The 14,729-nt window shown below is 38.7% G+C and overlaps 1 protein-coding gene across 3 annotated transcripts in view; it reads right to left on the reverse strand.

Moving 5' to 3' along the window:
• CDH8 (cadherin 8) overlaps positions 1-14,729 on the reverse strand; it is a 159,758-nt gene that overhangs the window by 44,849 nt on the left and 100,180 nt on the right. For all 3 annotated transcript variants that reach the window (XM_077786269.2, XM_085589455.1, XM_085589456.1), the window contains one exon: positions 8,287-8,423. In XM_077786269.2, coding sequence (XP_077642395.2) covers positions 8,287-8,423 — 137 coding nt within the window. The remainder of the gene's footprint in view (positions 1-8,286; positions 8,424-14,729) is intronic.

Below are 14,729 nucleotides of genomic sequence, written 5' to 3' on the forward strand. Positions count from 1 at the left end.
TTTTAAGCTTTGAACAGTGTTCCAACTCCTGTACAATTTTACAAAATGAGTATTTGCCAATCTAGAACTTGGATGTTCAGCCTGGATTTATAATGCCCAGAAAACAGAACTATCATTTAGAGTGTTGCTGCAAATCTCTCTCTTTTTCCTTGTCATAATGATGTTCACTATTTTCTTTAAACTTTCTTAGGTTTGTTTTGTTTTGTTTTTTTTTTTAACCTGAATGACTTAGCTGCTTTATTCACAGCATCTGTGAATCAGAAGTCTCCATCTTCTACTCAGCATCCATACCTGAATTTTAGTGCTTGCTCCTGAACTACTGAGGCCACTTCACACAGAGATTGTTTCACAAGCACACTCCTTTCCCATTTATATTTCCTCATAATACAGCCTCTCCCATGCTATTATCCATGTGGATCACCTCTCCTGCTCTTCTTGAGCTGTGTGAAACACTCATGGGAAAATCTGTGCTATGTTTGAGCATTATTTCACATCTGAGAACTGCAAACTACCTTGACAAGATGCACCAGCCCCCCACGGCCCAATGGCAAACCTTCCATGACCCGTTAGGATCTGAGGAGCTCTGTGTAACCCTCTAGTTACGTGCAAAAGGATAAAAAACACCTTAGCAAATTCCATGTTTTAGTGTGAAAATGATGGATTATATAGTTTGAGTTCCACTAAACCAGAGCAAAAAGGTCAAGCAGAAAAGGTTAATATTCCTGAGCTTCTCTTGTTTAAACCTCCATAAAGGCTTATTTCCTTCTCTTTCTCAAACTTACTGAAATTTACTCAGCCCTAAGTTAGAGATAATTATATGATGTACCAAAGTAACTCTAAAATGTTAGAATTATTGCTAATAATGCCTATAGTTATTTTTACCATAAAAGCCTAAATAATATTAAATAAATGAAAGCATAATAAAAGCAAAGGTATTCATGGCATTAAAAGTACATTGTAGCTGAAGGCTTGTTCTGAAGAAATATGTCTCTCTTCCTTTTTAATTAGTGTCCTTGCATTTTTTAAAGGAATACACACTATAGATAACTTTAGCAGTGCATGTGCTGGGTGATGATTCAATTATTCTATTTATGTTCTCGGTAAACCATATAGAGCCTTTCTGGCTTTATGCCCTTTCCCATTAGGTGACAAAATTGCCTCATACTTCTTCATTTCCAAAGAATGCCATTGGTGTGGGTAATTACCTGTGTCAGAGCCCACAGGTTTGTCCTTGAGATGCCTCTGCTCTGGGCCTGGAAAATATTTATTGTGGTCAAATCACCATTTACATTTCAATATCTTGTCTAGATTTTCACCTCTTGCTTTGAATAATTATTCAGGAGAATTTCTTCTTGTTGTGGCAGTTCTGAGGCTTTGCCCAGCCCTTGGGCAGGGGGCTGAGGCTGCCAGGGGAGTGCTGCTTGCTTGGCATATGGGGCTGAGTGCCAAGAACCCTTTGATCAAGAAGTCAATCCCAATGAAAATAACATTTCTGTGACTGCAGTGCCTGCAGAATAAGGACAGCAGAAATTCCATTTAAACCCTTCATTCCGCATTTAAACCTTGGCTAAAAGCACTGCTCCAGGCCACAGGCTTGTCCCAGGCACTGGCTTTGGAATTCCCTAGTGGACTGCTCTGTTGTGTGTCTGTGGCTGTGATGTGCAGAGTGTGAGGAGCACAGGATCCCAGAGTGGTTTGGGTTGGAAGGACCTAAAAATAATCTTCTTCCACCCCCTGCCACGGCAGGGACATCTCCCACTGCTCCAGGCTGCTCCAGCCCCAGTGTCCAACCTGGCCTTGGGCACTGCCAGGGATCCAGGGGCAGCCACAGCTGCTCTGGGCACCTGGGCCAGGGCTGTCCACCCTGCCAGGGAACAATTCCTGCCCAATATCCAGCCTAAGAGAGAGAAGTGCTGCAAATAATCATAACACAGCTCAGTGGAAAATATAAACTTTGAGTAGTCCACTCAGTGGTACATGGAGTGAAAGCAGGCTTGGAGAGTTTAAAGGGATCATTATTTAGCTGTCTTTAGAGATAATGAGCCAGGCTTTCTGTTATTTATTGATGTGTTTGTCACAAATATGAGCCAGCCAAGTGGAATATATTTAGAAGTCTTTACTTGTTGAAATCTATGGTGTCATTCAAGGAAGCTGAACTATGTAATATGCATATTCTGGGGGAAAAATTACTTCACTTTTAAAAAAGATAATTTCAGATAAGCATTGCTAATACTGAACACATTGCAGGATATTTTGTTTCCAAAGAATTCACTAGAATTCTGTATCTCAAGCAGATCTCATCTTCAGTTTTGGAGGGATGAATATGCAAATATCAGGATATTAATATCTAAATCAGAGGAATGTTGTGCAGTCAAATTCTATTGCTAATAAATTTCTAGGCTAAGTTAAACCAGGTTCTCTGAGATAAGTTATACTTTAGTTTCAAACTACACCAGTTCTCCATTTATTACTGCTGTTGTTATTTCAATTAACCAGCAATGATGGGCATTTTCCTAGTATTAATGGCCCACATTGTGAGTGTGCTAGGAAGTATCTGCAAGGTGGCTGTTCCAGCCATTAGAAAATGGAAATGGAAATCCATGGACCTGGAAGCAGAAAGAGAACAGGGTTTAATTATTACATGACTTATCCATGTCTGGCAATCTGATCTCTTGAATGATCAGTGATTCTGAGCTCCATTCAGAATCTGTAGGAAAAAATGGTCTAATAAATAAGTCATGGCTATTTGATTTTCTTTTCCTCTGACTAGCACTGACAACACGTAACGTGGTAAGTGCTGGCAAACCTGTGCAAGAAGCTGGGAGAATACTGAGGAGGTTAAACCCAGCCTGAACCCTGCTCTGCTTCACTGCCCAGCAAAATTGGCAGCCAGTTAACACAAGCATGTCAATGGGAGCAGGAGCTACAGCTATAATTGTAATCTACACAGTGAAAAAATGTATTTGTGGGTTCAGGAGAATGAGATCGCATCTGACTTTTAGGATCCTGACTTCACCAGATTTTACTGAATGGTAAAAAATTCATTTCAAGCAAGTAGCAAAGAACCAAAGATGTGATGAGCCTTTGTACACATAAAAAAAGATGCACCAAAAGAGACGTCTGTAATTTAATCATTCATTCTTACTGCACTGCAATTCAGGCTGTCAAAAATCCTTGCACATGTCCCCAGATTCCTTTCCTGTTCAGGATACAGCTCCAGAGAGTTCAAAAACATGAGCAGCAGTATCAACCCTGACTTACAGAACAAGTCTAACATTCACCCCTCTCTCAAGCATTTAAATTTAAAATAAACCCCCCAACCTTGGCTACAACTTTAAGCTCATGTAAGTCTCAGCTACACCACAAACTAATGAGAAATCTCATTAGGTCAGTGTTTAAAGTCCAGGGTCAGTGACAACATTCACCCTTTATATCCACAGAGCACAAAGGTTCATTCTCAGGGAATCATTTTGCCAGTGGACCTTTTTCCTCCAGACTTTCACTACCTTGATATTCCTGTTCCTTTCCATTCAGCAGGGTAAACTTGGTGAATGGCAATGTAGAAAGAAAATTTAAGAATCAATTCACAGGTTCAATAGCTTTGAGTCTCACCCTTGCCATGAGTGTATTTCTTCTGCACGCCCTAATCCTGCATTTCAGATGTATCTTTCAAAGATGTCAAGGTTCTTTCTAATATTATCTTCTCTTGAAAATCCATAAGGCAGAATTCATCAGCACAGAGGAGACAAGTGAGGAAAAACGTTAAGCAACAAAGACACAAAAATTAATTTGATCCATAAAAAAGAGATGTAAGAAATCACACAATAGAAAAAATGTGCAAAAGATATTTAGGAGTAGACAAATTTAAGGGTAGCAGTTGAGAGGATTAAAGCTGCAGAAAGAGTCTAAAGGAAAATGTGTAGCTAGATCTGACATATTGAAACCAGCAACTAAATATTACCTGTATGACCTAAACATCATCTGTACCATGTTAATCTCATTCAGTTCATTCTTTTCCACAGATGGCTCTTTGCTTGGTTTAATCTCTAGTAACCACAAAAAGATTAATGAATTCACTCTTGTGGGCATGCAACTATTAAAGGGAACTTCCCAGTGTGACCATTCATGGGACTCTCTGCCAGGTACATTCCCACCACCCTACATTGTCACTGCTGGGACTCATCAGCAGCTCCAGGTCCCCTCTTGACTCCCCATGCCCCACTCACAGCCAGAGCAGGTTTCCTCACTGGTTCCAGCCCAGGTTTCCCTCAGCAGAGTCTCAGATCTCTCGTTCCATAAAGCCATTTATTCCCAGCACAGTAACACAGCCACAGCCTGAGGCTGTGCCTCTGAGGAGGGACCCCACAAAGACTTTTATCCTGAGCTTTTATCCCTTCACAGCCTGAGCACAGGGAAGCTTTGGCTCTTCTTCCTGAGCCCTGGGCTCCTGCCCTGGCTCTGGGTGTCCCTCACCCAGCTGGTCATGGGACCCCTTGGCATGCAAAGGGTCACAGGTCACATCCTCCTGTCTCTCTGAGCTCCTACCCAGAGCTCAACCTGCAGCTTGCAAACCAAGCCAGTGCACCAGGTGTGTCCCTGAACACAAGCAGAATGCACCGTGGCTTCTGGGATTTTAGCAGGAGGCAAAAGCCCTGTGCACTGGCCACGCATTTCAGGAACCAGAACGCAAAGGCAAGACAAAAGTCTGGGCAAAGATGTGAGGGAGAGCCACCCAAGGCAGCTCTTCTTTAGTCTGGCTGGCCAGTTTAAGTCCTTGAAAACCAAGGCTGCAGAGAACCAGAAACTCCTTCAAAAGAGTCTGTCAGCAATGCGAAAGTAAAAGAGGGAACAGCACCATCTAAAATGTCTCACTTTGCACAAGTCTCAGAACACAATGGTAATGCTACTTGTTACCAATAGCAAGAATTATGTCTGAACAAGTATTGGCCAGACACTTGCCTATGAATTAGAACAGAAAATGTCTGTCTTCTAAATAAAAACCCAATGAAATGAAAAACCCCACAAAAATCCCACAAAACAACCCCAAACTGGTATTTTGCCTGTCAAGTACGTGTAGAAGAATCACATTCCCCACTGGCTCACACTTTCCTCTGCCTTGTTTTGCTAGACATGAAAGAGTAAAATTAATATTTTGGAGCATTAAGATTAAAAATACTTAAAATATTTAAAATATTTTAAATTTAAAATTATTATTACTATAACACATTTTAAATCTGATCACTCTTAAAAAGATCAGCCAGTCTGAGCCTGAGGATCTTCACCCCCATTTCAAGTTAAAATGCAGAATCAGTAACGCTTCATTCAGCCACACCAATCCTGCTTTGGAATATTCCTACCTGAGACAGTGGCTGAGGGGCTGATACAAATAAATAATTTGTCTTGGCAGGAAACTGCCAAAAATTAAATCAACTTAGAGCACAAATTTAGATGCAGGTACCTTACCATCACAAAGCTCTGAAATAGTGAATTATGGTTTGCCAAAAGTTGGTGTTTATTTATGAAAGTGTTGCTAAATTAGGACATATTCATATGATCTAAGATCTACCATGCTGGAAATTAAGAAATAAAAATCCAGCATGATGGCTTATGAGTAGTAAGCAAATTTAATGGCAGTTAAATGGCTTGGTCATTGCCCTGCAGATGGAGAGGAGAGCCTTGCACAAGCCTTGGGAAGCAGCCAGCCCAGGAAGAGGAAATGCTCCTGCACGAACAATTCCCACAAATTTATTTTCCTGTGAGAGATCAGCAGTCCATTAATAAGACTGTCAGTGAAGGCATTATAATAACACACTTTGCATTTGCATTTGTTGCTTGTGTCTGCCTCCAACAGTTTCTTTTATTTTACAACAGAGATTTTGTCTATTACTGTCTTGGAAAAAAAATCTAAAAATGCCCATTTTTCCCTGTTTGACAGTTCTACAAGGAAATTTAATTTCTGCTTGAGGAGCTTAAAAATAATTTCACTTAAATAAGCAAAGACAGTAGTCTATGAAATTAAGCTCTTGTTTTATGTAAATGTTAAATAATTATATTAGGAATGCAAAAATAAGCCATCAGCAGGAACACAAATGCTCAGAACAAGATTTGCATTATTATTTTCATAGCCAGTCTGATAAGAGGCAATTTTACAATAGCAGTAGATGCTGAGGCTCCCATGAAGTCTAATGACAAGGCTGATTTCTTACAAAATTCTTGAGTATAATTATGTTTCAAAAAAATGAAAATCCAACAGGAAGACTTCATGCTCGTGTGGCTTAGTAAAGTACAATTCTGGCAGCTTTGCTATGACACACACATGTAAAGGAGATATAAAAATGAACTGGAGGAGTGTCTTGCAAAATTATTCCTTTTATCTTGTTCCTTTTTGACTTTTTGGAGAAAACAAATTGCAAAATGACTTCACTTTACTTTTACTATTCCAACATCTGAGAGTGATGAATCATAAACTAATAATTCTGCTTTTCATGGTGTTGGTAAATCTCATGATCTGAGAAAATTTGTATGGACATGTTATATATTTTTCCTTTAAAAATATTAAAATTATTAACTGGTTAGATATGAAGTGGAAAAAGTATGCCTGATGAAACCACACCTTCCTTTCTTTCCTCATGTGCTTCCCTGTGGCTTGGCTTCCCTGCAAGCAGAGAAGTTTAAATTATTTTTGCTAGTTTATCAAAGTATTGTTTGGCTGCAAGATGGCACAATGACAGGGCACTGTTGGCACTACTGGCAATGAAATCCCCAAATTACTGAGGTGGGTCAGAGGAACACAGGGTACAAGGACTGGAGGTTGGGAGCTCAGTTCACACCCAGACCCACCTTTCCCATGTGTCAGGGATTCCTAACAGGTTTGGTTTTGAAAACAAGTACTGTTGTGATATTGGGACACAAGACAGATGCTGGACCTTGGACCTGGTTAGCATAAGAGATTTGATAACAGGATGCCTTAGCAAGAGCAAAGAGAAGTTTTAAAAGAAGATTCAATCAGACTGGTTCACTGGAAAAAGAAAATCTCATTAAACTCTGCAAGCAAGAGATGTTGTAATATGCATAACTTTTTGTATGTGATTTTAACCTAATCATTGTAGTAAACATTACTAGTCTTCCTAAAACACTATATAAGCATTGGTAGTCCACAATAAATTCAGTTCTGATCACTGAATCAGTATTCCCTGTCTATCTTCATCACCAACAAGTACCACAGGAAAGATATTAGACAAGAAAAATGGGCCAAATAACCATATTTTATCCACCAATTAATTATGTTCATGTCTATAGCACTGTGAAACTGAGCTTCAAATGCTCTGTACCACAATGCTGTATCCTTCAAAGCAGAGATTTGGGGACAAGCAGACATGGCATGAGGCATCTCTCTCTGCAGGAGTGAGCAGCACTGGTCACCAAGCTCTGCAGGCAGATATTCCTACAGTGCTGGCTCTGTGTGTGCCCAAATGGGTCCTGCTGTACCCTGAGTGCAGAACAGAACAGAGGGCTCCAGGCTTTGTGTTCCAGGTCAGGACACCACACGGGGTGCCAGCCCCACCTTCCCCGCCTGCTCCTTTGCCTCAACACGCTTGTGTCGAATGCATTGTCTAAAATACAGTGCTAATATGAATAATAAATCACACTGCCGTGTGTGATCTTGTCAGCAGCTGCAAATTAATTAAGAATTCTCCTTGATTAAAATCTCTGACCCATATTGCCAGGCAAGGCAGATCTCCTGACTCAGGTTTGCAGAGCAGCCACCATGGCTCTGTGGACCTGAACAATGCAGGTTCTTATTGAGAGTAGGGTGTGAGTAAACTCATCCATATGTATCCAACAGCACTACTTTCATGCAACATTACCCCTGTGCTTAATCATTTATGGCTCTGAAACATAATAGCACTCAGAATTAAGAACGTCTGGGTTGAGCCTTCAATTTACTTCTACAATAGCAAAGCTTTAATTTTTTTCTGTCTTAATAGAGCTAACTATAAGGCTTTGGTTTGTGCTTTTTAAACCATTTTTTAACGTTTACTCTGAATACCCTGTACTCATCTACTGCTTCAGAATATCTTTTGCCATATTCACTGGGAAAAAAAAATGCTGTTGTGAAAACTAAAATAAAATGAGCTTGCACAAAAATTAAGCCTTATTTCCAAAATTCTCTATCTTGAACACCCAATACATTTTATTTTACTGAATTACATAAAGTTTCCACTGCACAGCCTGTCAAAATCAATTATAAACCCACCAGAACAGTCAGAGTACTCAAACACTTACTGGTTTCAGTGGCTACAATAGTGATGTTGTGCCACGTGCTGGTTTCTCTGTCCAGGGGTGTTGCCAGAGTTATTTTCCCATCCTCTGCGTTGACGTTGAACTGTCTCTCAAGGTCAGTGTGGCGATCAATGGAAAACCTGCAAAACAGACATCCCTGTAATCTACTTAATGAAGTTGGTGTAATCCATACAGTCACAGAGACAATTTAGGGAGCCCTCTGAGAGCTGCAGTTTTATAGCCAAATGGATTGAGAAGCTCAATAGCATAATAATTTAGAAGACAAAATGACAAACTGAGGCTAAAAAAACTTAATAATTATTGCCCAAGGAATAATTAGCTGTATACCCAGTGTGAAGGTCGTAAAGTGTCCTCAGGTTCACTGGGTAGCATCTCTGAAAAACAGTGCTGATCAAGAGTTAATTACACAATCCATCACATTTATTGGACAGCTTCTATGGTATTTCACAGTAACTGATGATAATTTCAACAGTAATCTATTAAAGCAACAAAAGTGGTGGGCTTTGTGGTCATTTTTTAAAAGGGATGAATAATTTTCTTTTACCAATAAATTTCAGATTAACGAAGCATGAACGATTCACCAAACACATTATTTGCTTATGGCTCAAGCAGCTCCATGGGCAGAGCACAGTGAATCACCATTTTTTCCTATAAATCACTGCAAATGCTGGGGGCTTGATTCTTTTGTGGGTGGAAATCACTGATTTTTAACCAAACAAGTTCCATCTGACAGGTAGTCAGAGTTTGCAAATGTGAATGTCCAGGTAAGTTCTGCAGCCCAAGCAGGGAGCCAGAGCTGCAGTGGATTGCTCCAATGGTGATTAAGCAGGATGATGATTTAAAAGGCTCAGGTCCAGATCTCCAGAAAGCTTTTTATGTTTGTCCATTTGCACAGAGTTATTTTATTAATGAATTATTCACCAAAAGAAACTAAATTACAAAACTGAGCCTTCAGTTTCTTGACAGGAAAGGTAGGGAAAGAGGGAGTTGAATGATAAACTATTGATATGGTTTAACAGAAATTGACTTCAAGGGGTTTTACTGAATCCTAATTGTGGATTTCTACAAAAGCCTTTTAAGCCTTTGTGTCTGTGTATTACAGAAGCTACCAACATGCGCTGGCAGTTTTTACATCTGTTCTGCATTACAGCAAGGCAGAATAGTTAGGTGAGTTAGAATAAGGTATCACACTCAATTACCTTATGGAGTGGCCAGAAAAGTGTTTCCAGACTGTCACTTTCTCATCACTTTTCTACCTTCTGCAAGCACATTATTAAAATACCCCAATAAAAGTAAAAGAATGCATTTTACTACAGTGAGAATGGCATAGTTATCTGAAAATCAGCTATTCCATTCTGGTTTGTGCTTTAGCAGAAGCAATTTCCAAAAAATATTCTGATTTGGAGGTCCCTTTATACACTACAATAAATATATTCCAATGAACTCGAACTCATTCCAGCCAACACAATCAATTTTAATAGACACAGCATTAGCATCTGATTTCAAAGCTTAGGATTATTGTGTTCATTTTTTTTTTAATTTCAGTATCAGACATTTTCATATTTAGAATAAAAGTTACATTGCAATTAGATTATTTGTGCAATGCAGTCTGTAAGATACAGCTCACTCTCAAAAAGAGCTCTAAATGATGAAAACTTATCAAAATCTCAAAGTTTAAGTGTTTAAATATTGCATTGCCAGAGTTCAGAACTAACCTGATCACACTGCTAAGATACTTAACAAGTAATGGATTTAAGAGGGAAAACCCCAGTTTAACTATGAAATGGGATTTGTTAGATATTTACTTGTTTTGTTTGAAACTGAGAAGAACTAGTTTTACTCATTGAAAAATTACTAGTTTGGTAAGAAGAGTACCAGAAAAAATATGAAGTCAAATTCCAAATATCTGTGCCTAAAGCTGGACACATGCATGTGTATTTGGACATTTAAGTAAACTGATTTTCTCATGAGCTCCACATACTCAGTTCTCTATGGTTTAATGGGAACTGCACTAAACTCAGTATTTCTGAAAGTCAGGTCACTTGTGTGGATGAATAAAGCTGTAGGTACTTAACTTCAGGCAATCAATTTTGAAGATAGATCTTAACCATATTTTGATGTCTCCCTAGTTCCAATTAAATAATTAGAAGTAAAATTCTGGTACTAGTGAAGTTAGTAAAAATACCTTACAGCCTTTCACAGATTTAGGGTTTCACTCAAGAAAATACCAGAAAAGACAGCAGTCAGCTGTTTGTAAGAAGTCATCACTTAAAATTTTCTTTTCATTTTCAAGTTTTAGGCAATGATGATGAAAGAACTCTACTGATCCCAAACATATAAGAAATTTTCCCAGTCCACAAACAAAATAAAATGTTAAATGCTCATATGGTATTCAGTGATTAGTTGACCTGGGGTTGACATAAATTCCACTTTTTTTCTTTGAAGAAAGACAGTTTTTCTCTAAGGATCCTTAAACTTCTACTCACGGCCTTCCTGCCATGCAGGTTTTGAAGTTATAAAAGAGGGAGTGACACATTTGTGAGTTTATTATATCACATTTCATCTCATCCCAGCAGTATTTACTCACAACACAAACCCAGCAATTCAAGAGGAAACATTTTTAACATAAGCTGTGTGTCTTTGCAAGACAACAAAGAGGTAAAACCCTCTCCTCATTTTAATATGATAAATATTTGTTACAAAACCAAAAAATAAAATCTGCATTGTCATAAACCTGGGAAAACTAATGATACATTGGCAGTTTCCTCTTCATGATAATGGTGTTGTAACTCTTTTTAATGGGAATGCATTGTCAGATCCATAAAACATACATAAAACATATATTTCTCTAAAAATGAGAAAATAATATCTTGGGAAATAATATTTTTTTGAAATTGCCATAAAGCCAGCACATGTTATTGGGAAGTTTGGGTTAGTTTATGAGTCTGCTATGGCAATTATAGGAACAACCCCACAGTGGTTTAACAGAAGCATGGAAAGGATTCTCAGTCCTGCTCTAGCACTGTTGCTGTTATGACTTTATTTGATTTACTCCTTATTTGCACCAATGTAAATAGGAGCAGAAATCCTTTTTTTGCTGCTCCTTCTGTGATTTTAACCTCAGCACTGGCACCCCAGGAGTGGTAAATCACCATTTTTATTAATGCCAGACTGACTGGACAGGGTACTTAGTGTCAGATAAACAACTGCACCATTGGGGAGGCACCAAATACTGGGTCTGGGTTTTTAAGGCCTGCTGTGAATTAAGAAAATGATCAACTGCTGCCAAAGATGAAATCTCTGCCGAAAGGAATGAGGAAAACTTGTTCCAGTGACTCTTATCTCTCCACAGAGAAAGTCACTGAAGGGCAGTGATTTATAGGAGGGCACTTGCAGTAGAGAAGAAGCATTACTGCTCATGCTTTTGCCATGTGCCTGGATCATGCTTTATCCAAGATAACTCACTGCAGATGAAGAGAGCATCGTTATCAAGCAACACCAGGAGCATGGAGTGAGCACTGCTGGAGCCACAGCTGTGGGCTAGCAGGGGATGATGTCCCCAGGCCAGAGCTGCTCCCAGGATGTGCCACCCTGCCCACAGCAGAGCCTCACAGGCCCTTTCCCAAAAGACAGGCATGCATCCTGATGTGGCCCTGACACTAAATCCTGGAATTACTGGGCTGGAACGCAACAAACTGCAATTATTTGCAATTATTACCTAACTCTCTAAAGTTTTTTCACCATCAGCCTTAAAAATAGGAGGCCCCTAAACATTATGCACTGCACAATGGCAACTAAGGATCAAAAAGAGCTTGTGTTGCTTATTTTAAAGCTGATGAATTAAAAGAAACATCACAGGATCACAGAATATCCTAACCAACAAGGATCATCGAATTCCAGCTCCTGGCTCTGCACAGGACAGCCCCAAAATCCATCTACACACCTGCTTGTAAACCTATGAGAGGCTTTCTGCCTTCAGATCAAGTGGGAGAAAGTTCAGACAATGCTTTATATTTTCTAAGCAAGCATTAAAAACAAACTACTGGTGAATTGGCCAGAAATTTGGATGAACAATTCTTTTTCCTTAAAAAAAAAAAAAAAAAGAAGAAGAAGAAAAGAAAAAAAAAAAAATAAAGTAATAGAATAGTCTGGGTTGGAAAGGACCTTGAAGATCATCTCATTCTAACCTGTGCCTTGGGCAAGGACACCTTCCCCTAAGACCACAAGCTTCTTTCCAGGCTGTATTTTATAATAACTTTTTAAAATTCTTTAACATTTTATCTTTTGACTCAATTACCAGACTCTTCCCATGTTCAGAGACATCCAAGTTTGATTTCATCTGTGGCACTGCAATCCTCTGAATGTGTGGAGCCTTTGTGTACCAGACTAATGCAAAGCAGACGTGGTATTGGGAGCACAGAAGGTGATTCATATTTTGTTTGTGCTGCCTGGCTTTTTATAACAAATGTACACAGTAGCTCTGTCTAAGCTAAATATTGATAGAACAGATATCTATTGAGAAAATGTAATTTCCTTGAAATACAATTCGTTGTTGCCTGCTAAAATTCTGTCTTGAAGGAAAAAAAAGGGATTTTAAAAGGCCAGGCAACACTAACATTAAAAGAGTCCACCAGTTTTAGAACAGCTTGTTGTAATTTTTCAGATTTTTAACTAAAGTTTGATATTTTTGGTATAATAGAAAATATGCATACAATCTGTATCATATACATGATTCAATAATAGAAGAAACATCTGAAATGTAGATTCCAATCAATAAAACCACTGCTTGAATATGTTTCTGTTAGAACATGCCAGCTTTCTGTTTCGTTCCAAATTGGAAAGAAAGGAATAGTATTCTGCTCCCTACTTGTCTCCAACTACTATTTTCCCTCTTTTAATTGTAGAATTACTAACTTGAAATTTTTCCTGTCCTTAAAATATTTTTATGCAAAAAAATCCCTGAAGAATCTGAGCTTTCTAGAGCTCTCCCAGATAAATCGAAATTAATCAGGAAAGCAAACAAGCGCAAAAAAGTTGCACAGAAAATTTGGCTCTGTATGTTCCTTAATTAGCTATTAAGCCAATATTTTAGATAATATTAAATCTTATAAAGTACTGTATCTATTATTTAAAGAAAATATACAAATCATACTAATAAATTACCTTTTAAAAAATTTAATTTATTTTGGCCATTTCTGTTTCATGTATGCTAAGTGTTTTTATATGACCTGATGAGCAATAACATTTCTAATTCAGTTTACAAACACAAAGTATTTTTGTTTTTAGAAGTTTGATGGTTTCTTGATTTATAAAATGATGAAAAAGTGGAAACTAGGTAAATCTTTTACTCAGATCCATTTTTTTGTGGCTTGGACAGAACAAAAAGGCTAAGTTTTAGAACAGAGGTAGGTTTGTAAAATTATTATGTTTTTTTCTGAATTATTAAGAGTTTGAGACAGGTGAGAAAAAAATTCCAGGGCAGCAGAACAAGAGTGGAAAAGCAGGCAAGGTAAAAGTGAGGCAGGGGTGGAGCAGGCTGGGATGAGGAGCAGAGGGGATGGGGCAGAGGAGCCAGGACCCAGCCAAGAGCAAAGCAGGGCAGGGCAGAGAGAAGGAACTGACAGAGAGATTGCTGAGGAGCTGGAGTGCAGGGAACGGAGCCCGCTTGCTGTCACCATGGCTGGTCTCACATTCCTTTCAGGGGATCTTTTTTGTCCTTTTCACAGACACCAGTGGGCAGCAGCAAGAAAAAAAATCAGGGATGGAGCCACTGCTTCAACTGTGACAGATTGAACCCTGCCGTTCTATGGTGTTTTTGTTTAGGAATCTATGGTAGCTGATGCTGTTTTTATCTGCTTTTGGGTCTGATTCAGAAATGAGAATCATAGAATAAGAGGATTTCCTGAGTGGAAAGGGACCCCCAAGGATTACTGAGTGTTGGAATCTGAAATGCAAGGAACTCTCAGAACTTTGGACTTGTAAGGCAAAGCTTAGAATTAAACACAGGATTTGATCTGAGACCTTGGAAAAGGCCTCCAAACTTAGGTGACAGAAGCAAGGATGTGGATTTATAGTTTAAAGCAGAGACATGTTAAGCTAAGTAAAGTTTAGAGTTTCAGAGTTTAAGATACAGAAAAAATAGAAGTAGCTACAACGGTAAACAAGGAGTTCAGAATGCAGTATTGTAGGTTTGTGTGTTATAACATGATTGGCTAAGAAAGCTCATGCTGTAGCATGGATCCATAAGATGAAATATTTAAGGATTGGATCAAAAAAAAAAAAAATCCTTGTTGACAGTGTTTTATTGGTCAATAAATACGTAAAAGACCTTGTAACTAAAGGTCTTGTGACCTTCTGAACCACTCAGTGAAGATACGAGCTGAGCTCACCCTTCCTGTTTATGTAGAAGATAAGAAAAATAAACT

The sequence above is a fragment of the Lonchura striata genome, chromosome 11 (assembly GCF_050655825.1).
Source record: "Lonchura striata isolate lonStrDom1 chromosome 11, ASM5065582v1, whole genome shotgun sequence".
Classification (NCBI taxonomy): Eukaryota; Metazoa; Chordata; class Aves; order Passeriformes; family Estrildidae; genus Lonchura; species Lonchura striata.